Consider the following 23773-nt stretch of genomic DNA (forward strand, 5'->3'; position numbering starts at 1 on the left):
TAGAAGTGCTTTACAGGCAAAAACAAGGCAGGAAAAAAGCATGTCTATTACACTAAGTGATCCAAATGCTTAGCCCACCCTAAATCATGGTATTTTAAGGACATTCTGGCAGCCGCAGTTTGGTGCAGCCTTGCAGCACTCCCTTGCAGCATGGTGCTGGCAGCAGGGATGTGCAGAGCCTCGCACCTTCGCACACGGTCATGGAGGGAGCAGTTGTTCGGCAGCTCCATTCCACTCTCCTGTGGGAGGAAAAAGGCCTTGTTTTCTGAAGCGGGCTGCTGCTCAGGCCTCGTGCCACTGCTTGAACTGTAGTGCAATTTACATCCTCGTTCTCTTCTGTCTGAAAGACAGCCCTGAGTGAAGATGCACTGTGGAAAGGTGTTGTACATCACAATGTCAAAACCAATGCAATGAAATCTTTTCACAGATGCAAATACTGGCATTATGATGAAAACCTGCTCACCTCCAGCGTTGTCATTGTCTTCCATAATGAAGGGTGGTCCACGCTGATGAGGACGGTTCACAGCGTCATTAAGAGAACACCTAGGAAGTACTTGGCAGAAATTGTGCTGATCGATGACTTCAGCAACAAAGGTATGTTGGAGTATTAATACACTGCTTGCAGAAAAGGCAGATGCATTGTTTTAAAATTAGTTTTCTTTTGATTTATTACCTGCTGTGGACTGAGTTGACTGCAAGGAAAGCAAGCTGATTCTTCAGTCTTTTCAGCAAGGGAAGGCTCTTTTCCAGTGAGCTGCTTTCGTGAAGGTGACAATCCTTTCTATGCAGTCAGTTGCTTGAAAGACAGAGCTTGTGTTACTTCTCTCCTGCAGCTGTGGAGGAGTATGTAAGAGGCTGCTGGGAGAACAGGTCCCTCTATCAGCTCTTGTGAAAACAAAGTTTTGAGAGTATTGAAGGAGTTTGTGTTTAACCTGTTACGAATAATTCATTCCCTTATTCTGTAGAGGAATCCAAATTCCTCTTCTTTTTTTTTATTTTAAACTAAAATAAAAATTTATCTAAGGCAATTCATTTTCACTATCTTTTTCACTTTTCAACATCCTTTAGCACTTGTTGAAGTGGTTGTTTCTCAGGGCGGTGAGGGAGCTAAGAATTTAAGCACATGTTGAATTCTGCCTTTCTTCGAGACTTGCATATTGATTCAGAAGTCCAGAGATTTTCTGCTTCCTTTGTAATATACAGCCTTAGTTTATATTGATAATGTATGCACTTTTGTGTGATTCTTAGAGATATAAACATACAGTGACTTTTTTTCCTCTTATGGTGGTATCTTAGGGGCTAATACAAATTCACATACAGAGAGTTGAAATATGACTATAAAGTGATTGGTATAGAGGAAATCGCCTTTTTTCAACTTGATGCTGTACTTTGAAATTTATTTTTAAAAATGCAATCGTTTTTTGCAAGATTTTATTGCTGCCTAGCTTTCTGATGGAAGTTGACAGAGTAGTTGCCTAAGTAAGAACATTTTATACACACAAGAAGCGTATTCTTGTTACTGAGAGAGTGCTTAGACATCAATTACTGCCTCTGACTTTCTCTTTTCAAACAAACTACTTGATTTCTTTGTCACTTGTCTTGTATAGCAGTACGTCTGCCTCACCCCCACATTTATGGGAATAAATCCATAAAAACCTGAGAAACTTTCAGGCATCAAGGTAATAGTGAGCCAAAAAGGTACTTATACTCTTAGGTTTTGGTATAATAGATTTGTAGAAAATGCAAATCTGTGACAAAGAGGTAAAGTCTTCAATAGTTCTACCCCTGCAAAAATCATGGTTTCAAAACTTTGCCCCTTGTGTGTCATTTGATGCTGTATGGCTCTGATTTTGCAGGGCTCCATGCTGAAGCTCTGTCCCTTTCATCAAGCAAACTGCACTTCTTCCCATTCAGTCTAGCAGCTGTTATTGTGTTCTGCTGGTATGCCTGCATATCTGCCTGGTATGCCTGAACCGATCACACAGTCAGGATTGAGTATAAATTGCTATTAAAGATATTTAAGGTATGCTAATTTTTACGTCGTACCCATAGGTAGGCAGGTATCATTTTCTGTTTATTTTTACAGGAGATGAAAAGTTACCTGTATTGTAAACTTGTCTACATCTGACTCAGTCTAATAAAGATACTGAATGGTACATAATAGTCTCCTATATTCTTTACAGCCTCTGAGAATTTGGCTTAGATATACACACACGTTATAAAGCAGAAATATCTTCTCTCCTAAGGGATATAATCTTAATAATTCAGTCAGCAGACATGTACTGTGTTTTTCCTTTGCGGCTGGGATCACAGCTTTCTTTCTGAGCTGCTCAAGGACTGCCTGAGTGAGCAGCATGAAATAAGTGCAATGCTGATGGTCTCTAGAAACATCACCAAGTTTTTACTAGTGATCAGTCTCAATATTTGGGTTGCACATGAGTCATAGCTGACTCTCTGCTACACATGTCATTTATGGGTTGAGTTTGGCATAACTGGTGCTACACTTTTCCAGTACATGACTAATGTTAAATACAGGTAATATTTTTCCAGAAACTTGTTTTGGAATGCAGAATCTGTGCTTTTTACACATATGTGTATAGTTAGCTGATAGATGCAGCTAGCCTAGAACTAACTTCCAGCAGACCCTTGTCTTTATTTTTCCTAGACTTCATTTTCCCAAATAACATAGGTCAGAAAATGGAGTAAAGTAAGCATGGGATAAAGGGTTCTCATGCGTGAGCAACTGGAAAACAAGCAGGGACTGGAATGGCTCTGTACACCTTGCTGCAACTGCATTATTTCCCTATAATAATTCATTAAAATGCTTTAGGCTATTACTTGGTAAACATAATTAACTTAATTTCAATCATTCAAATTACATTCCGGATTTAAAAATGGCTGAGGGAGGAAAATCTAGCTCCACTTCTTTCTCCCTGGAGAAAAGCATGATCTAGCATAGCGGGGGTGACACGCCAAGCTGCCTGAAGTGATCCACAGTAGTTACAAGAGCTGCACATCACAAACAGTCTTTGCCATAGTGGAGCTGCTGGTGGCTGTTTCCTTCTCCAGCCAAAGCAGAAGTGCTGATTAAACAGGCAGGTTTCGTAACTTTCTCCTCCCTGCCTGCTTTCAGACTGCTCGCTTTGTGTCTGCTTTTCCTTACATACCTTACAGGCAGAAACAATTGCAGCGCTTTGAAAATGCTATTTTTCATTTAGTTCTTTGTGGAAAGTCAGCTGGGAGCAGCCCAGATTTGCAGAATGATGCTGCCTGCCTGCCTTCATCTCCTCTGCAAACAGCAAGTCTTGGCTGTGGAGGGCTGCTCAGGGAGATGTGCTGAATTCAGCTCCAGCATGTCTTTCTTTGCCAACATGCAGACAGAACAGTAACAAGAAGATGATGCCAAGCTAATTCAATTGCACTAGTTCTGATATTTGCAGTGGAAAACTCTGTACTAATGCATCCTAGAATCCATTTACTTATGTTTTCTTTATGGTTATCTGGAGTAGCATTCCTTATGATAATAAAAATGGGAAGCAATGGGCGTTGACAGGTAACAGTACTTTCAGTTTAATAGTGCTCACAGGTGGGATCTGAAATGTGAATGGATACCCCTGTCTGAACTGAGAGCCCTATACTAGCAGTGTTAGAGTGTGAGTACCAGGAGGCAGCAGTTTTAGGGAGCGCTTGTGGTGTCATTCTTCTTGTTCTTTAATAAGTGACATCAATGAGTGGAGGAAGAAAAACAGAGCTCTCCTCCTCCCTACCCCCAGCTGCAATCTGCAATGCCTAATGCCTTTTGGAGAAAGGATGTGCTTTTTGAAAACATTGATTCATGCTATAATCATGCAGTGAGACTTGAGAGAACACCCAAACAAGGGAAGACCAGATTGGTGGTTATAGTACTTTGGGGGGTAAAATGGACATTTTAAAACAGAAAATAAAATACCTGTTGACAGATATAATAAATATTCATTTTAGGGAACGACATTTAATGTTGGCCAAACAATATTTCCAACTGCAAAAGGATCAGGGTTTTATACAGTACTGTCACGCAGCCTAGTGGTGCCAAGTCTCTATAAAATGGGAAAAGGGGAAAATTCAGTTCTCCTGTGGGAAAGAGCACTTGCTAGCCCTGGCAAAGACTGGGATAATGGACTGCAAAGCCCTGGGACTTGTGCTGTGGAAGAGCTTTACTGAATCAGTGTTACAGGTTTTTACAGCTCCCTGTGAACCATACGTAGTTGAACCTTTGATAAGTAAAACATTTGGCTTCACGGGCAAGAGAGCTGGAAATAACTTTATAAACTCTAAAACCTTCCCGACTATTGCATGTATTTGGAATGTGCAGAGTAAATAATGGTGTGGTACAGAGATTCTCATAGTACTATTTATTTGCCAACTTCTTCAGTGTGACCTCATAACTCACTGAAATTTATCCTATAACATTTTTATACAACTGTCATATCACATTCTCTATATTATGCATGGCACGTTACTCTATGTAGCGTAAGTGATAAAATTGTTCTTTCCCTTGTTTGATTTTTATAGATCCTCGACGTTTTTCTAGTTCACGAGGCTTTACAAAAGAAACTGTAAATGTGTGTGGGAAAAGAGGATACTTAAAACTGTTGCTTGAGAAAACTTTATTTTATAAAGTTGAAGAGGAGAGATAATATCAGTATGGAAAGAATACTGATTTTGAAGATTTTCTGGTCTTTGGTAGAACTGCTGAATTTTCAAGTTTGGAAACTTCACTTATAAGAAATAAACATTTTTATCTGAGTAATTTATATGTAGCTTTTGTTTAAAATAAACATTTTTAAAATACTTTTGGCAAGAATAGAAAACTTACTAAAATGTAAGGTGCAGCAAACTCCGGGCTTCAATCCTTTTAAGTCAGAGTGCAGAAACAGCATAGCTGAAGCACCTTGATGTGTGATTGCTACTGCAAGGGACGTCCCTCTCTTTCCACCTCAGCATGTCCCTCCTGGCCATGCCCATCTCTGTGGTTTCACCAACGAGGAGACAGGCCAACCTCAGCCAGTTCAAAAGCTACTCCTCAAGCCCGATTAACAGCTTGTGTGGAACCACAGTAGGCAGAAGACCATCATGGGTGCTAGGTGTTGGATAGGCTTGTGGAGAGCCAGGAGCAGAAGAGAAGGATGTTCTGTTCTTCCTGCCAGCATGCTCTTGGCTCAGCACAAATACATATCTGTCTCCCCTCCAGGCTGCTGCAGACCACGCTGTGGGTGTCCCTGCCTCAGCTTAGGTGGCTTGTTTTGGGCGCTGATGGAGAAACAGAAGCCGGACATGATTCGTTCAAGCCTTTTAGTACAGAAATAGATTTCAAATGAACAGCGGTAGTTGAATTAGCGTAGCCTCAAACTGTGAGTGCCTGACTGCCAGTCCTTCTGCCTTTTTTAATTTTCTCAACAGAATCAACTGTGCGAAAATATTATGCAACACTTGCATCCTTTTTTCAAATTGTTTGGTAGAAATGTGCTTTCCAGAGTAGTCTGGCAAAGCCCAAGTGCAAATACAAATCTGTAAGCATTTCAGTGTAGCCCATCTTGGTTCTTGTGGATAACTCATCCTTTTATTGGCCAAGTCCTTTTGGCTTAAATTTTCTTGTCCTTTTTGTGTTCTGTGGGGTTTGTAGCATAATCATCAGTACAATGAGCCACAGCTCATCCACTGCAGTTCTGGCTCTCTCAAGTATTGTTTTTATTAATTTAATTAAAAGATTAGCCCAACACTACTGCTACCCCAAGCTGGGACAGGTCTAGATGAGAGAAGGGAATAATTTGAATACAGTGGGCTTTTGTCTCAGATTTCCAGATTTAAGAAACTAGCATTTTTTAAGTTTGAAGTCCGAAGGAAGCGTGGCAAAGAGAGATGATAAACTGAAAAGCAGTGCTTTCTATTGTATATGTATGAAATTATCTGATGAGGAAAGACCATATGGTAAAGTATGGAAACTGTAATGGTCTGTGTGGTTCAAAACACACGTGAAGACCTTGAAGCCACTTCATGATACAGTGAAGTGACTGGGAGTTTTTCATCCGGCACAGCTGCAGTGTGGCCAGCAACTTGATCTGATTTTTCTTGAAATGTGATTTTAAAGAGGCGAAGTTGTGCCACAAAGTTAGAGAGCTCCAGGGCTCAATCCTAACAGATTTAGTGTTTGTGCACAGTAGTACAAGCTGCTGCTTGATTTCAAGACTCCCTAAGTCCTGTATGTCTGTAGATATTTTTAAGTAGAGTTGGAGTTGGGTTTTGTATTAAGAATACAAACATGACTATTACTTAACTTCACCCAAATAAATTTTTCCTGTTATTTGGTAGCTCACCTAAAGGAGAGACTGGATGACTACATTAAGCAGTGGAATGGTCTTGTAAAGGTATTTCGAAATGAAAGGAGAGAAGGTTTAATCCAGGCTAGAAGCATTGGAGCCCAGAAGGCTAAGCTTGGACAGGTAGGATCCAGCTCACACACAAGTCTTGATTAAATATATACTTAATCTTACACCTTTAACTTTTTTCTCTGTTTGTTTCTAATATTAAGGTATTTCAGTGTAAAATAATATTAATTAGAACTTTGTTATATGATTGTTCATTTGCTTCTGTTTCTCTCTTTTGAAGGTTTTGGTGTATTTGGATGCCCATTGTGAGGTGGGAATTAACTGGTATGCACCACTTATAGCTCCTATCTCCAAGGACAGGTAATGCTCTCCAGTGATTTCTAATGCCTGGCCTCTTAGAAGCAAAAGTCAAAGTAACAATCTTCACTTTTAAAATTAAAAGCAATGTGTTGTATACCTATGTCAACTTCTATCTGTATCAAACCATGTCAGTATTTGTTGAATGACAGATTTGCTGTCTCTCAGCACAACAGCTATGTGAGGAGGAAGGCAAATCAATCTCTAGATTTTCTATTTCAGTAGGTGCACTGAATATTTTGTTTAATGTAGATTAAATATCAAACAAAGCTTCTCTTTTGCAGTGATCTCAGTGATCACAGCTACAAAAACATTCTATTCTAGCTGAGAAAGGATGATGATTAAATAAAGTGTTTATTTTAACTAAAGATAACTGTTACTTTTGGTGAAGGAAAAGTAATGGCAAAAATTCTGATTTAACAGGATTTGAAGTTACTGCCATCTCAAGAGTTTTATAACTGCAGTAGTGCAAGATGGTCCAATCTGACTTCTTTAAAGCACTGTGGAGCATTGCCTCTAAGGAAGCAGGGCCTGGGGCTGAGCCCATCTGTCCCGCAAGGCCAGGTGTCTGCAAGGAGCTGGGACCGGTGTGCAGTGATAAGAGCAGGGATCCCAGGGTCTGGCTGCTGTTCCCATGCACTACAATGCTCCTAGTCTGGACTACATGGGTTTACAAAACTACAGGGTTGTTTAAACACTTTCATCCTATGAAGTAATGGTTTAATCCTAAAAAGCTATTTATTAACCTGTCATACTGGCAGAAGTTTCTAGAAGAGTGCTTTTTTGTGTGTTTTTTGAAGGTCATAACTTAGCTGCAAGACTGTATGCAGCTGCAAGCTGTAGGCCAGAATACTAGATAGAAGGACTGGGAGCTCTGTGTGCTCCCACTGAGGCCGCGTTGGTCTTACACCTGACAAAAAGATGGGAGGAAAAGGCAGCTGTAGGGGCTCATCCAGCACTGCATGTCTCCCACCAAGTGCTGTTCCCTAGGTACAGCTTACTGGTACTTCTGCACTGAAGGAAAGAGCACAGCATTATCACTTCTTGTCTCCTGCCTGCTTTCCTTTCTCGTATGAGAGTTGACTTATAAAGATTGAAGTGCTTGAAGAAAAAAAAAATAAAAACTAGGATTGCAGTTTGGTCACCGAGAAATCCATATGGGAAATTTGGAGAGAATAACTGGATGATGTGTTTTCATTGTTGAAAGTTGTAAATGAGAGATAACTATGAGGAGCACGCTGTAAATTTAAAAAAGAAAAAGAAAAATTCTGTTGGAGGCTGTTGCTAAATGAGCACCAATTTAGCGACATTTTTATCCTTTTTATCCTTAAAGTCTGGATTTGCAACATGGTTGAATGGGAGCAAACAGTGAACATCCGTATTTGCGCTAGTAAAAGCTAAGCATTATTACCTTATTGGCAGCTAAGGTCTGATGTAAATAGAAATTACAGAAAATAATAATACTATGAGAACCCTAGCCCTCTAAAGGCTCTTCTGTTGCCTCCAGCAATGCTTTGTAAGAAGTACGCATAAAGAGTAAGTGAATTGATATGTTAGCATTTCATACCCATCTCTCCTGCTTTCAGAACCTCTTAAAACAGCAAAAAGAAAAGCCTCTCTTTTTTCTAACGAGGCATCATTTTGCAAATGACTTTTCATATGAACTGCTTTATGAGATTAATAATTAATGGTTAAAAATTCAGATTAGTCACATTACTCTTCTTAAATTGCATTTTGCTCTTTCTTTCCCTTCTATAAACGTTTCAGAACTACATGTACTGTACCTCTAATAGATTACATAGATGGGAACGATTATTCCATTGAGCCACAGCAAGGTGGGGATGAAGATGGTTTTGCCAGAGGGGCCTGGGACTGGAGTTTGCTATGGAAACGAATTCCATTAAGCCACAAGGAAAAGTCCAAACGAAAACATAAAACTGAGCCTTATCGGTAAAGAGAGCTGTTTATATACTGTGAATTGTAACAAATGAGTGTCTAAAGCCTTTCCTTCTTCCCTCCTCCCTCTTTTCCCATGAATCACGGTTGGCGCACGCATCCTCTGTGGGTCCCTGCGCGTAACCACATCCTCCCCGCCACCATCCGCCACCCGCAGAACCACATGCACTGTGCCGCTTATAGATGTCATAGATGGCAACACTTTTAAGATTGTGCCGCAAGGGGGTGGTGACGAAGATGGGTTTGCTAGAGGAGCGTGGGATTGGAGTATGCTATGGAAGAGGGTGCCCTTGTCCAAGCGAGAGAAGGAAAAAGAGAGACAAAAACCGAACCGTATCGGTAAACACTAAATCACTTACCCATTTCTTTTCTCTTTAGTAGATATTGATCCACTAAATCTTGCATGTACACTTAAGCCTGAAAATATTCCTACCTCTGACTACGCCAGCTGCTTTGTTTCATTAGACCTGTATGCTGCAACTGATTACTTGCTTAAAATGGCTTTGCTGCCTTCTGCTGCCTCTCCGTTCCTGCTCTTGTGTGCTTAACAGGGTGTACCTTAGAACAGTGGGGGGTTGTCTGGGGAGATGAAGAATCATATGACTTTGTTTCCAGAAAAAAATTTATTTAGCTTCGATATTTTTTAAAAGTAGTGCTGGAAACAAAAATGCTTATTTAACAATTTTGTTTGAAATAATGAGCATGCTGTGAGTATTCATAACAGCTGGCAGTGCGTAAAATCTGTAGGTTGCTGTCATGGCTTGGTGCATGCATACAGCTCGTGGGTTATGTACGTATATCAAAAGAATCCCTTTTGTCATGCTTCTCCCACTTGCTTCACAATAGATCACATCTGACAAAGAAGCATACTATTTGAGAATCTTGGCTAGTTGTTTTCTAAGGTCTCAATATGCTTGGGGATTTTACTGTAATGTGTATCACGTGAAAAGGAAAAGAGAGAAAAAAAAATCCTTATTTTCTGTGAAATCTTCAGTAATTTTTATACAGATCCCACCTTTTTCTTCTGCTTTGGAGCACGGTATGTTTTCTTCCCAGCAAACAGAAACTGGCTAGGAGCTCTAGCTTAGAGTTTCTGGATTGCTTTTCAAGACTGGAAGGCTGTGGTTCTGCTGTTTTTTATTACTTTCCCCTTCACACTCAACTAATCGTGTTACTACATTTGAAAGCAATCTTCACATCTTCAGAGTCTAATGTCTTCTATTGCTTGTATATGTGATTTAAGTACTGTGAGAACTTATGTTGGTAATTCCCTCTCCTCACCCGTGATTGTTCTTTGCTAAAATGGCAACACATGCAAGGAAGTTATGAAGCTTTGATCTGTTTTGTGTACAACCTAAATAATACCATTTTCTGACAAGGCTGTCCGCATTGGAACTTTAATATTTGCTCGGAGGGGGATAAACTATTTCAAACATCTCTGTTGTGTTCTGTGTTTACCATTCAAACAGGTCTTAAAATCCTTTAAACTGTTCCCAGAAACACACAACACATGTTCTCGGAATAGTTTAAAAAATGATTTTATTTTTAATAATACTTTGATAGTCACAATGCCTTTAACAAAAAGAATTCCAAGTCAGTTAGTGTTTTGTTGCAGCAATACTAAGGCATGTAAGACCAAGTAATGGCTTTGCTAAGATAGGATTTGCTTTAAAAAAACTAAAGCAAAACTGACAAAATGATCCTCAACAACTTAAAGCACAGAAACAAATTTCAGTAATGTGAGAAGTACCCTCAGACTGAATCCCACTTTTTTAATCCCCAGCCTAGTGGGGACTGCAGGTTTATTCATTAGGGATTTTTTATATTTATTGATGCTCAGGTGGAAAATGCTGGAAATGGTAATTCTGACAAAAATTTTCTTTAATTAAGAATCTATATATACAAAAATAAATCACAAGTTCACTGAAAATTATACCAATGTCATTTCATGAAATCACTGGATGCTTATGACAAAGCTTTATGATCTTTCAGTGTATTGCCATCAATCTAATCTTTATTATATGTTATCAGCAAATTGCTTCCTTAATTATTGTTTTCTGTGAATGTTCTCTGATTGTTTTGGCAGGAGGAGTTACACTGTATTCTTCTTTCAGGTCCCCCGCCATGGCTGGTGGATTGTTTGCCATTGAACGTGATTTCTTTTTCGAACTGGGTCTCTATGATCCTGGCCTTCAAATCTGGGGTGGTGAAAATTTTGAAATTTCTTACAAGGTAACATTAAATAGTGAAAATTTTCATAGAATCCTAGAATAATAGAACCAGAAATGTTGGAAAAGACCTCCAAGGTCATCTAGTCCAACCATCCACCTACCACTACCATTTCCCCACAAAACCGTGTCCCTTAATACAACACCTAAACATTTCAACTCCAGGGACGGTGACTCCACCACCCCTGTGCAGCCCATTCCAGCACCTGACCACTCATATGGAGAAGAAATTATTCCTAATATCCAACCTGATGGTGTCAGGTTGAGAAGCTGTCCCTAAGTCTGGATTTTGGTAAGGGTTTGGGATTGCACACATGCCCAAATAAGTAGCCTGAAACCAGACTGACAGTGTGTTTGCAGAACAACATTGTCTTTAAAGGAAGTGATGAGAGAGCAAGCACCATTCAATTAAAGCACAGGTGCATGTAAAGTAAACAGCAATGCAACAAGAGGTAAACTGCTGTGGTTTCCCCCTCCCTACTATTTTGTGGGTGAAAAATGGTCTCATATGCTTCTCAAAATTTAAAGAACTTCTCTTGAAGGGAAGTCTTCGTAATTGAAGCACTAACTGCATAATTCATAATAGCTGCAGATATTATTTTCAATCCTAGGCATATGCATGCTCTTCAGTTAGCAGGAAATGTAAGATGATAATCATTAGCTTCTGGTATCTTCAGTATTCGTAATGACTCAAGTGGCAGACAGCAGGAATCTGTCCCAATTAACAAACGAAAGTGGAGACATCTAATATCCTCAGCAATGATCTGTGACACCGTAGCTGAATTTCAGTAGAAGTACATTCAGAGCTTCCCCAGCTACTCTTGCTGTTGATGACTTTGAGGAAAGCTCTGAGTGCACTTGCTCAGCTGTAAATCCATATGCAAAAGGCAGTTATTAAGGATGTTACATATAGAGGGTTTTTATTCTTTTAATTCCCCATCTTGCTTAGATTTAAATCATGATTGAAATTACATACAGTAATTTCGTAATTGAAGTGGGTAGCTGTTGCTGATTATGTGGAGACCTCTAAAATTGATTTCACATAGATCAAAACCAGTCGGAACTCAATAACATTTATCACTGTTGCATACGGACTCCTAGATAGCAAATAAAATGTCTTTGCATATCAGAGTTTCTTTGTATGGTTTTTAAATCAAACTCTTCAGAAATTAATATGATGACAAACATACACAGTGAAGGAAATAAACTTTTCTGCCCATCTTTCCTAGTGATGTTAAGTCATACTTGTAATCAGGAATGCAATCATAATTTGGAATATCCCCAAACTTATTTAGAATTTGGATTTGATGCTACATTTTAAACTTGTCAAAGCTATGAGCAAATGAATTCAGATCTTTTAGGTATATTCTCTTTTCTCCATAAATAGATGGATTCTCCCAGGACATGTGGGAGGAAGGAAATTTCAGAATGGTAACATACATTCCCCATTTTTATTTTCAGCTACTACAGCCAAAAACAAATATGTTTGTTACAGATCTGCAGCAATTTGTAACAAAATAATTTGTAATCAAATTATCTTAATCTCCTCCTACTCTTTATTAAGAAAAACTTAAATATGATGGGCATCTAACCAAAATCCATCTTAGTGATGGTACGTGAGTTACTCCAATAAAATCAAAATACTGATTCTGTCATTTTAAAAATTACCCCATGTCAGACTTTGTTCTCTCATTCATTACCATTGTTTTAAAATAGCAATGGAATGAGAAGGCAAACTATTTTAAAAGCTTTTTGAAAAATTACTTTAATCAAGCAATTTCCTGGTGGAGTTGAAGATGTACTCAGTATAGCCTTTCATTTCAGACCTTTTATGTCTATGTTTAGGTTAAGTTTATCACACGGTTGGTATAGTAAGAAAAGTAGCTGGCATCTCTTTCACAATTTGCTGTGTATTTTTCAGTCTTAAATTCCTATACACATGTATTAATATCTGCATCTTTTCTTGACCCTGTAGATCTGGCAGTGTGGAGGAAAATTGCTGTTTGTTCCCTGTTCTCGTGTTGGACATATCTACCGTCTCCAGGGCTGGCAAGGAAATCCACCCCCCGTGTACGTTGGGTCCTCTCCTACACTGAAGGTACTGGTTTGCTGCAATCCTGAAGGTCTTCTGATGCGAGATAGCAACAAATTCCAATAAGTCTGTGTAAATTATCAGTAGCAATTTAAAGAGCATTTCATTCAAAGGTGTTCATTGTCTGAAGTTGAGATGGTCATCCATGTGGGAGGGAAATCTTTGTGCCAACCCCACTGTTTGTAAGAACAGACACTCCTGGAATCTAGCTTCTTTCTTCACCCTTCCCAGCACGGAGGTACAAATTACATTTCCTACTGCTTTCTCTCTCACCCCCCAAGCCTTTGCTGAGCTGTGCTCAATTGAAGTGCAAACAGCAGAAGGTGCCTGCCTCTGCTCTGGCGAATACAGCACAATCCTGCAGGGTGGTAAGCATGACTTTGCAATCCTCCGCTGGCTTGGAAGGGTGTAAGCCCAGGCTCTCTGGGAGTTAGCGAACCCAATAACCGTACATCTCTCATACCTTTATAGCTGCATTTCTGAACTAGGAAGCAGAGGACAACGCCTGGGAGAATGTCATGCTTTGCACATTAAAATCCATAACTCCTCAGGCATCTTGTAGGTTCAAAAGTGTTGCTCAAGCCAAGATATTAAAAATAGACAACACCTCAAGGAAAGAGTGAGCAACTTGTCTGTAACTGAAGAGAGAACTTGAATCAAGAAAAACTCTTTGATATGCTTTTGTACCTACCAAAAGAAGGGCAAGGACCTTTCTGTTAAGGTTTCCTATTGCCTGGCTAAAGATTCCTCTTGTGAAGTGCTTTGTCATTTGTATATTTATAAATTATAGGCTCTATTCTTTATAAATTCCAGTCCCAGAGCCATTGTCCTGAAAGATACTGATGACAATGACTACAGATTTACAGGTTTTTGACTGGCTTGAGCCAAGCTAACAGCTGTTCCTATTCAAAAGTGAATGTTTCGGAAAAACCTCAAAGCAGAGAACTAACGTAGCATATACGAATTAAATATATCCTGTATTAATAAGGAGACTTGATTAACATTTTGACCAAACTAACAGCAGGAGCAGTACCGTGGAAGGTAGCTGGAAATAAGCATAGCTGGATGTAGTGACAGAGAAAAGAGCAATGGGAGAAGAGATTGTAAATGATAGCTCCATTTTTCAATGCGGGTAAGCTTGTCTGAAATTATAAAACCATTCTATTAATCTGAAAAATCTGATCAAAAGCATTTGTTCTATACCTAAATTCCTTACACGATTCAGCTCATCTGGATAAAACAAAACACTACTGGTGGTTCTTAAATGGTAAAGAGCTTCTATGTACAGGGCAGTATGAAGGCATACCTTTCTCCCTCTTCAGGTGGAGAGCTCCCTTTATATATAGCTTTATTTATTTAATTAGTGCTTGCTTGAACGAAACGATTCAAACAAACGAAAATAATTTCTGTTTGAAGTCAGATTTGTTGTGACTGTTTTAACACTGTCATTAATGCTAGAACAACAGAACAAAACAATGTGTGCACCTAGACCATGTATAGGTAATTCAGAGTTAAGAGCCATCGGAGCTCTTAAGTAAATGTGAGGGAGATAATTGTTCACCAGGCAAGCTATCCTTTTTCTCTCCTTCTCAAGGCAACAATAAACTGCCTCACTTAAAATTCACCAGAATATAAAATTAAATTCATGGACTTAACATGTGTTTGTATCTGACCTGTTGGGCTGCACTGACATAGCAGCAATGTCATTCCTCTTCACAGAACTATGTCAGAGTTGTGGAAGTGTGGTGGGATGAATACAAAGACTATTTTTATGCCAGCCGGCCAGAGACAAAAGCACTGCCCTACGGAGATATATCTGAGCTGAAAAAGTTCCGCGAAGATCACAACTGCAAAAGTTTTAAGTGGTTCATGGAAGAAATAGCATATGATATAACATCGTATTATCCCTTACCACCTAAAAACGTGGAGTGGGGAGAGGTAGGTACAGCACAGAAGATGTATTTATTTTAGGAGCATTCTTTTTAAAGTTGGGAATTCAAAACAATTGTTACTTGGCATCAAGCTGAGAAGAGACTGTTTGGTTCCTGCTGTAATAATGTAAATGGCCAGAGAGCTGCAGGGAAATAAAATAACCAAAGGGGAAAAAAATGCTACTTTGAGAGGTGAGATTGTGTTAATTAGCTGCACGTTTCCTTGATGGATTGTTCTTTTATCTGTCCCTTTCTTCAGTTATGTCTAAAGATTTTTTCTCCAAAATTGGACTTTAGTTCTTTCTAAAAGAAAAAAAAAAAAGAAATTGTTTATATTAGAGTATTGGCAAAGATGAATAGGTGAAAAATTTTTTTTATGATGGTTTACAGAACAGGTCATGAAATACAAAGAGAGTACCTTCTACGCCTGTTTGCTAGCCTAGGATGTACTCATACCAGTACAGCCTTGGTAAATCCCTGTTCTGCATGTAATAACTTGATGTGATTCTTTAACAGTTTTTTCCAGCATTAATGTATATGAGCACGGCATTGCTAAATTAAGGGTGTAGTTACAATTTTGGCATTTTTTCTTAGAGAAAATTCAGCAAATGTGACAGTGTCACTTAACTGAGAGACAGAATGTTACTGGTGGATACAGGCCACCTCACTGAGCCCACCTCACTGAGCTCTGCCCCTTCTGGCTTCAAGCCAATACCTCTTTCCCATTTTCAAATGATGTTTTGGCTTTTTTCAGATAGCTCCAGCCTTGCCCTTTCTCTCCTATCCATTTCATTTTTGTAAGTTGTGGAGGTAAAACCAGAAAATTATCTTGCTAGTAAGGAAGGAATTCTGTGTCCCAGCACATTCAACAGTGAAGATGAGATGGACCTGTTTTTCTAACTTCAGAAGAGCAGTAGAAAATAGAGATTTCTGCATGCTTATGTGACCAATAATGTGCCATCTCTGACTTCTCTGAGGAATTAATTAGTGATACAGAGCATGTGCATGATGGAGCAGGGGTATAGATAGTCTTGTCTCTGAAGAGCCAATCAACACCTTTATTTCATATCTGAAAGGTAACACAAAGCATCAAGTTAGTACATTAGCTTGAGACCTACTTTTAAATTCACACAAAAGGTTAGAAACACATGTTATACACAGTTTCACTGAGATGAAAACATCGGAAGAGAATAAAATAATAATGGTCACCTTGTGGGAAGCTGCTGTTGATAAAAGCAAAATGGCAGTAGAGAAGGAACAGCAAAGAGTGAAGTTCAGAGATCCCCCTGAAGTTTCCTTCAACTCTTCAGTGCCTGCCAGTTGTCTTACAATATCTGAGATTTTTTCCCCATATGTTTGTAACACCTCACTAATTGCATTTCCAAACTGTCAGGAAAGGAAGTGTGGGTTTCATCTTCCCCAGCACTGCCTGGAAGTCAGGGCTGTGCTCTGAGCTCCATCCTCCCAGCTTCCTTCTACAGGCAGAAAGAAGAAAGAGGTTCCTGCAAAGCAGAGCAATCTGGCAAGAATGTTATTTGTATCTTTACAAAGCTATTTTTTGATCTTTCTGAGAGTAGAATGGGATTATCAGTACCTGAGGCATGCTTTCCAACAGGTGTTTTACTCTTTATCCTTTTGCATCTGCCCGCCTCTCACCCATTTTTTCTTCTTTCCCCCACATAATTGCTGTTGTATAACACACTTCTGCACAGCCAGGCTGCAGAGTTAATAACTACTGTTTGCAGCTTCAGTTTTATCTCTTCGTGTCTTCCATAAGATGACTGTGGTTTAACCAAGCTGCTGCTTTATCTATGAATATCTGAGAGAGTGAACATGATTTGATAGGAATTTAATAAATTAAAATATTTAGAAGTCATGCACTTCAGTGTCATTAGTTTGGAACTGAGCTTCCCAGCTCTAGTTTTATTGGTGTCATTTAACTCATGTAAGAGCCCACAAATTAGTCTGGGCAGGTAGTAGCTCCATCTCGAACACACAACATCATTATTTACGTGTCATATGCAGGTTTGTCTTGTATCTGTCTGGCAGATAGCTGTTTCTGGTCTGAAAGAGAAGTGGGAATTTTCTGAACTCCTTCACACTTGTTTTCCCCTGAGACAAACTGAAAGTGCACAACCCATTTTTTTCCAGATCAGGGGCTTTGAAACAGCTTACTGCATCGACAGCATGGGGCACACCAACGGCGGCTTTGTCGAACTTGGACCATGCCACAGAATGGGAGGAAACCAGGTAAGTGGCTCTGAGGCAAGTATGAAAGAGAAATACTTGCACTAATGGATAACAGGCCATGTTTCTCTTAAGCCTGTTCATAAAGTCACTTCCGTGCCACCTGCAAAAACGGGAGTTAAAGATTTCTCATAAGCATGCTGGCATTGCTGAAGTACAGGAATCTGAAGGTATCATTACAAAAAAACTGCTGTACAAAATGTAGAAGCAAGAACCATACTTTAAAGCAACCATATCACTGTATTAGAAAAAGTGCAACTCTTAGCATCACTCCTGATTCATCGTTTACCCTCAATTAATTATTAATCCTTCAGGAAACAGCTCTCCTTACGCCAGCTCACTTGTTTCACAGAGTTGTTTTGCTTTAATGGAAGTAAAATATTTCTATGCAGCAACTCACCTTCCACCACAAGAGACAAACAATATAAATTTCTCTGCTTTGTTTACAAATTGACAGAATGTATTTACTAACAGATGATTACAACCCATGCTACTATTGTGTTTGACCTGCATCTTCACAAACCTACGCACACTGCCAGGCAAGCATGCTGTTTTGTATTTGCATCTCCTTTTTCAGCTGGATAACTCTGCAGCACTTGCAGCCTTTGTTTGTGCTGTTGTGGACTTGAACCAGGTGGTTTTTCTCACTGCAGTCTGAAATCACATGCAGGACAGCACTTTAAAAATCCTTCTGCTTAATTTTTAGTAGGCCTTGGAAGCATCTCTTTTATTTTTATATTTAATGCAGAAGTTCCCTAAAATACCTTTTCTGTAGGTGATACCCCAAAGCATATTGTAATTCTTTCATAAGAAGTAGCTAAGATAATGTTTTTGAATATGTTTTGTATGCATTAGTTTGATTTCCTCCATGTGTAAAATGCTGAAGTTTCACTGTTTTCTCATGAAATTACTGCCCAAGCCCAAGGACTTGCAACCAAGCCTTTACAAAGATAGGGGGTTTCTTAGCCATCAAATCACTAAAAGGCTTCTCGTTGAACACTTCCAGAAGTTTTCCAAGTAGGTTTCCCTTTGTTGTTATCATCTGTGTCTTGCTAGGTAAGGTTTTGCTAGCAAAAATATATTACATCATGTTGAATAAAGAGCTCTCCTTAAAATAGGTATAATAACAGTGGAGAAAGTTTAGCATGATGGAATTGTATTGGTTTTGCATTGTTTCTAAAATATTATTTTAAGTCAGCTGTTCAAAAGATGCCATCTTATTTTTCTGTAGCTTTTCCGAATCAATGAAGCTAATCAGCTCATGCAGTATGATCAGTGCTTAACTAAAGGTCCAGATGGATCCAAAATTATGATTACACATTGTAATCTGAATGAATACAAGGACTGGCAATACTTCAAGGTATGTAACAGACATATGGGGAAAAGCAATTGTCATTCGCATCTTGTTTTATTACACCTTTTCTATTATTATTCTACATGTATCATAAGGTAGAGATCTATGACAAGATTAACTGAAACAAGCAGAGGAAATGTTAATTGCACACTCCCAGAAACCCATGCTTGCTAGGAAAACTTCCTGCAGGGAAAGGTGTTCTGCAGGCTCTCCCATTTGCTGACTTCTGAAGCAAAAATGTTAAAAGCAGATCTCCTGGTGCTACATGTGCTGCCACAGGTATCATAGGAGTTAGCACTCTTCTCAGAGAAAGCAAAGTGACCTTGTTTCTAAAAGCTTTTCATGCCACCACCCTCTCTGCTCGTGTCTTTCTTTCAAGGAAGTTTCTTTATTGAGTGCTGTGAGAAGGTGACTTGAGTGCTGAGGTGCATTTAGCAGCTAGCGACAGTATATCTAATTTGGGGATGTCTACTGAAAGAAGGCTACATAAGAATAGGTGAATGTAGTGTTATTACTGTTTGTCTTTCTGTGCTCCTCCCCTTTTTCAGTTTTTCTTTCTCTTTTCTCCTCCTCTCTTAGCCATTCTCTGAAAACATGCTCTGTTGTGAATTATGGGTGTGGTGCTATTATAATGCTATTGTATAATCTATGAATTTTTAATAAAGACTCGGAATGTTGGCTGATACACATGTTAAGGGTGTTAAGGGCTATGTAGTAAGCACATCTATAAGTCCTCTATTAATTTGAGTTCTGAAAGTCTAAGATTACATTTTTGTTGAAAAACGAGACTGAATTGTGTAAGGGTGATGTTATCACTGGATATGGACAGTGGCTCTGTAAATTTGTTCAGTGTCTGAGATTATCTTCTGTGGGTTTTTTTCTTCATTCTACTTAGCATGTTGCCTACTTATTAGTTCATTAGCTGGTTATCTGTACTGAGCCTTTCTGGAAGCCACTACTAAATGTACTGAATCATTTTTGTTAGCCTCAAAACCACCCCACCTTTCTGTTATTTCCATAGAGCTTTGAAATCTCAAGCAACATAATGCTGTTTCTAACATCTTGTGCCATTTAGATGGGCAAAGCTTTTTAAATCTGAAATGTAAAAATCAGTAAGGAGTATTTCAGTGCCTGCTGACTTTGGCTTTAGTATCAGAATAATATATAACACTTGTTACCTCTCCAGCCATTCTAGTGCATCCCAGCATGTTGCTTGGCTCTCCTCTAAGCATTTCATTTATGCGAGATGATCCATTTCCTCCCCAGTGGTACCAATTGTGTAATTGGTTGCTTATTACCACAAGTTATAAGGAAGCCTGGTGGGCACAGTCTGGGCTGCAGAACAAAACACTGATTGGTTTCCAGAAAAAAATACAGGGAGGAGATGAGAGCAAAAGGACCACCAAGGGTGTGTAACCAAGCAGATCTTAGGACTTTGGCACTCTCTGCTGTGCAGCACAAAGGGTATGACCATTTCTCCTAATGAGGGTATAAGGAGTGAAATGCTTATGAACTGCTGAAGAACGTTGTGGCCTGCTGTTCTCGTGCCAGGAGAAGTTATCTGCCCGGTCGATTGGTTCTGTAATGCTAGTTCATGTGCCAGATTGGTGAGCATAACATCTATGCTTCTGCAATTTAGCAGCAGGGCTTTTGGTGACCCGGAACGCAGCTGGCAGAGGTCAGCTCATGGCTTCTGCTCCGACTTCCATTTACCTCTCCAGGCAGCGTCCATCCCCACGATGGGCATGCACATCGAGCTGCCCCAGCATGTGGATGTGCACGTACATCTGCAAGTGATGGGGCAACAGGAGAAAGATCCAGCACACCCTCCTGTGCTGGGGAGAACACGGAGCAGGGCTGTGCAGCCGCACTGCAGCAGATTTGCTGCTACCCTCTCACTTGGCACAATGCATACAGCTGGGCAGTGGGGCGGCCAGGAGCCAGAAACTGCTTGGCAAATGGTGAGAGGGCTAAAAGAAACCAAACGTGTGAGTCTCAGCCTGACTGCACTCAACACAATAGGTCTGCAGTCTCCGAAGCTGTCTCCTGTTGCTCTGGAGGCCAGCCTTGCTCTCATCTCCTCTTTTCTTCCTTCAACCAGTCAAACAGGCAGCAAAGTTATTGCTTTTTCCCCAGTGAAGTTAACATTGCTATATGTGAGGGCTAACCAAAGGAGGATGTGCCCGGAAAGGTCAGCTCTCGTAAAGCTGTCCTCAAGAGTTAATCTTTTGTTTGGGTTATGGGACAGATGAAAATGCTGGAAGCGTTTTAGGCACGGTTTTGCTTATTTTCTTAGCAGTTTGTTTCCAGTGAGAAATGCAAGGCGTTTCAAGTTGACCTAAGTGCATCAAACATTTCATAATACAAAGGACGTAAAAATCTAAGTTTAACAATTAAATGGAACAAGTATGGAACTGATCTTTTTCAGGGATCCTGAACCCTGATTTTGTAACTGCAAATAGCTACATTACAGTTGTGAAGAAAATTTTGTCTGTTTTTTGATTGGTGGTTGGTTTTCTTTTTGTGTTTTTGTTTTTTTTAATATCCCTGGTGTTTTTTGTTTTGTGTTTGCTTTTTTTTTTTTTTCCAGAATCTGCATAGATTTACACACATTCCTTCAGGGAAGTGCTTGGATCGGTCAGAAGTCCTACACCAAGTTTTCATTTCAGAGTGTGATTCCAGTAAAGCAACGCAGAAATGGGAAATGAACAACATTCTTAGTGTGTAGATAAACAGAACCTACCTACTGACACGTTCATTTGTACAGGACTGAAAATAGCCTGAAAACTGCTGCAATTATTAACTGTACAGCTCCGAGCCTCCTGACTTGGATGAAGGACATAGATGAACTGTGATTATTACAATAACATGATCATCCGCAGTTAATGTTTACAAAACTGCTTTTACCTTAAACTCTGTAGATGTTTACATCTTTTTGTTTTAAGACGTTGGTAACTTAATGCGCTGTTAGCTGTGTTTCATAGGAACATGGTTAAAGGCGTTGTTGTCTTCTTTGGGATTACACTCAGGGGTCTGAAGGCAGTTTTTTTTACACAAACTTGAAAAGGTTGGAGTAACCAGATTTTCACAGAACTTGGTGATTATCAACCTGTTGTAAATTTTTATTTAATTTTACATCTTACTAAGCACTGCCACAGGTTATTAGCCAGGGTGGCCTTCTCTCACAGTCATGCTGCTTTTTTGGAAGGTGAATTTCAACATATTTAGTGCCTCTTCCGTTTCTCTCTTTCACAAGAAAAGCATTTGCTGGAAATTATACAATGGATGTCATTACAGGCAGGGATCAGCTGTCCCACCCCACTACTGTGTCCCACCCCACTACTGTGTCCCACCCCAGCTGGGCTGTTTGTCAGTGGGCCACTCTGACAGGCCCCTTCGCTGCAGATGCTCCAAAATTTCATGTCAGGGCCATTGGCCCACCTCTGCTCTGGTATGCATGTGGGGGAGCAGCTTGGCACCTGGTATGGAGCAAGGAGGAGCTCAGTGGCAAGGTTAGCACCAATGTCGTACGTTGGGTTTGAATAAAGCACCCTTGCAATTCCAGTCAAGAATCTATATGCTCTAACTTGCTTGTTTAAATCATACCTTACATAAAAATAAGAATAATCTAAAATAAAGAATAGATTTTTAAGAAGCTGCACAATGATTTAAAATAAAAAAAAAAATTCCAGTGCTTCATTTATGTTGTTATTTTAAATGAAAATCACTTATAGGTAAACTAAAACTTTCAATTAGGAAAAGAGTACAACTCACTGACACATCTGCTTACTTGTTTGAAAGGACATCTGCCCGCTATTTTGGAGTCTGGACTTAGGTTTGAAAAAAGAAGTGGAAATCTTGATGCATTTATTCATATAATTTTTTCCATATTTTCTTTTTTCATTGGAAACTTTTCCTGAGGGATTACAAACACAAAATATAACCACTTGGTGCTATAGTGTACAGAACAGAGTGTGAAGAAGTTTCTGAAATTGTTCTGAATAGGAGTTGATGAGAACTCCCTCAGGAGTGTAAGTACTTGGAATGAACAGAGAGGTGGAGGAGAAACGACTTGTTCTCACTTCCTTATTCGAGATTTGTGACTGTTAAATGTTGACATCAGTGTACTGACTTAGAGTTATGCCTATAACATGTCACACTATGAAGTACAACTAAATACTCCCTGGAATCTAGAATAGCATTGCATGCAGCTTTCATTGGTGTTAACAAGGGTTGTGTATCATACATGGTGAGAATTTGATCTTTCTAGGGCAGACTGCACTGATATATTAGTTTGGGATCTTTCCTAGTTTCTTTAAACTTCTCATCTATCCTTTCAGAGGTATGAAAAACAGAAAATAAAGGAGGGAGAAACTGGAAAATGGAAAATAAGGGTGTGTGTCGGTACTTGTTCCTTGTGTGTATGAAAACTGACTCCATTTTTGTGTGCTGGGTAGATTAATTTAATCATATTACTATGCATAAGAGAAAGAGTGGTGGCACATAAATTGTGCATTTTAAATGAGTGTTTTGTGCAATTCATTACAAGCTGATGCTGTGTGCAAATACACATCTGTATGTGAGACTGAAACATGAGATCATAAGAAGCTGTTGCTGTAATGACTTTTTCATACTATAGCTTGCTTGGAAAAAAATAATAATTCCCATATTCTTGCTTTGTAAGTCGATGATAATATCACTATGCATTTCTACATATTTTATAAATTTGATTTATGCAGATTTTGATACACTGTATGTTTCTGTAGAAATTGTATAAATCTTTCAGAAATTTATTAGGGAGAAATCTGGGAAACGTGTATATCTTATGGGTTGCTTGTTTTTTAGGTGAAGTAAATAAAATATTTGAATTTTTGGGTTTACTATATTTTTTACAGAGTAAAAATGGATTGTTATCTATATAGGAACCCCGTATCTCTAAGTCTTGAGAACTTCTGTGCTGCAAACTTACAAATATTAAAAGTGCTTTATTTTACTTTTTACCTAGGTACTTTTTGTCATATCTGTGGGGGATGAGTTTTTGTCCAGAGAAGTCAGAAGTGAAGTTCTCACCATGAGTTGCCATGTGGACACACTTGGATTTTTGTACTACCTGCACTGATATAATTAGGTAGATTTAATACGCTCACATTAAAAAATGAGCATGAGGATGATTTGTAAAGTAGAACAAAAGGTCCTGGTAAAAGAGGGGGGGAAAAAAAGCAATCTGTACCACCTGTGAGTTT

At 39.2% G+C, this 23773-nt stretch overlaps 1 protein-coding gene across 1 annotated transcript; it reads left to right on the forward strand.

Moving 5' to 3' along the window:
• Positions 1 to 395: 395 nt before the first annotated feature.
• GALNT7 (polypeptide N-acetylgalactosaminyltransferase 7) lies at positions 396 to 23415 on the forward strand. The gene is made up of 10 exons (XM_031553062.1): positions 396 to 594; positions 6349 to 6479; positions 6646 to 6725; positions 8490 to 8672; positions 10793 to 10910; positions 12882 to 13004; positions 14718 to 14936; positions 17081 to 17179; positions 18408 to 18536; positions 21121 to 23415. Exons 1-10 carry the CDS (start codon positions 411 to 413, stop codon positions 21256 to 21258), a joined length of 1404 nt encoding a protein of 467 aa, XP_031408922.1. The 5' UTR covers positions 396 to 410; the 3' UTR covers positions 21259 to 23415.
• The last annotated feature ends 358 nt before the right edge of the window (positions 23416 to 23773 follow it).

The sequence above is a fragment of the Meleagris gallopavo genome, chromosome 4, assembly GCF_000146605.3.
Source record: "Meleagris gallopavo isolate NT-WF06-2002-E0010 breed Aviagen turkey brand Nicholas breeding stock chromosome 4, Turkey_5.1, whole genome shotgun sequence".
In the NCBI taxonomy this organism is placed as follows: domain Eukaryota; kingdom Metazoa; phylum Chordata; class Aves; order Galliformes; family Phasianidae; genus Meleagris; species Meleagris gallopavo.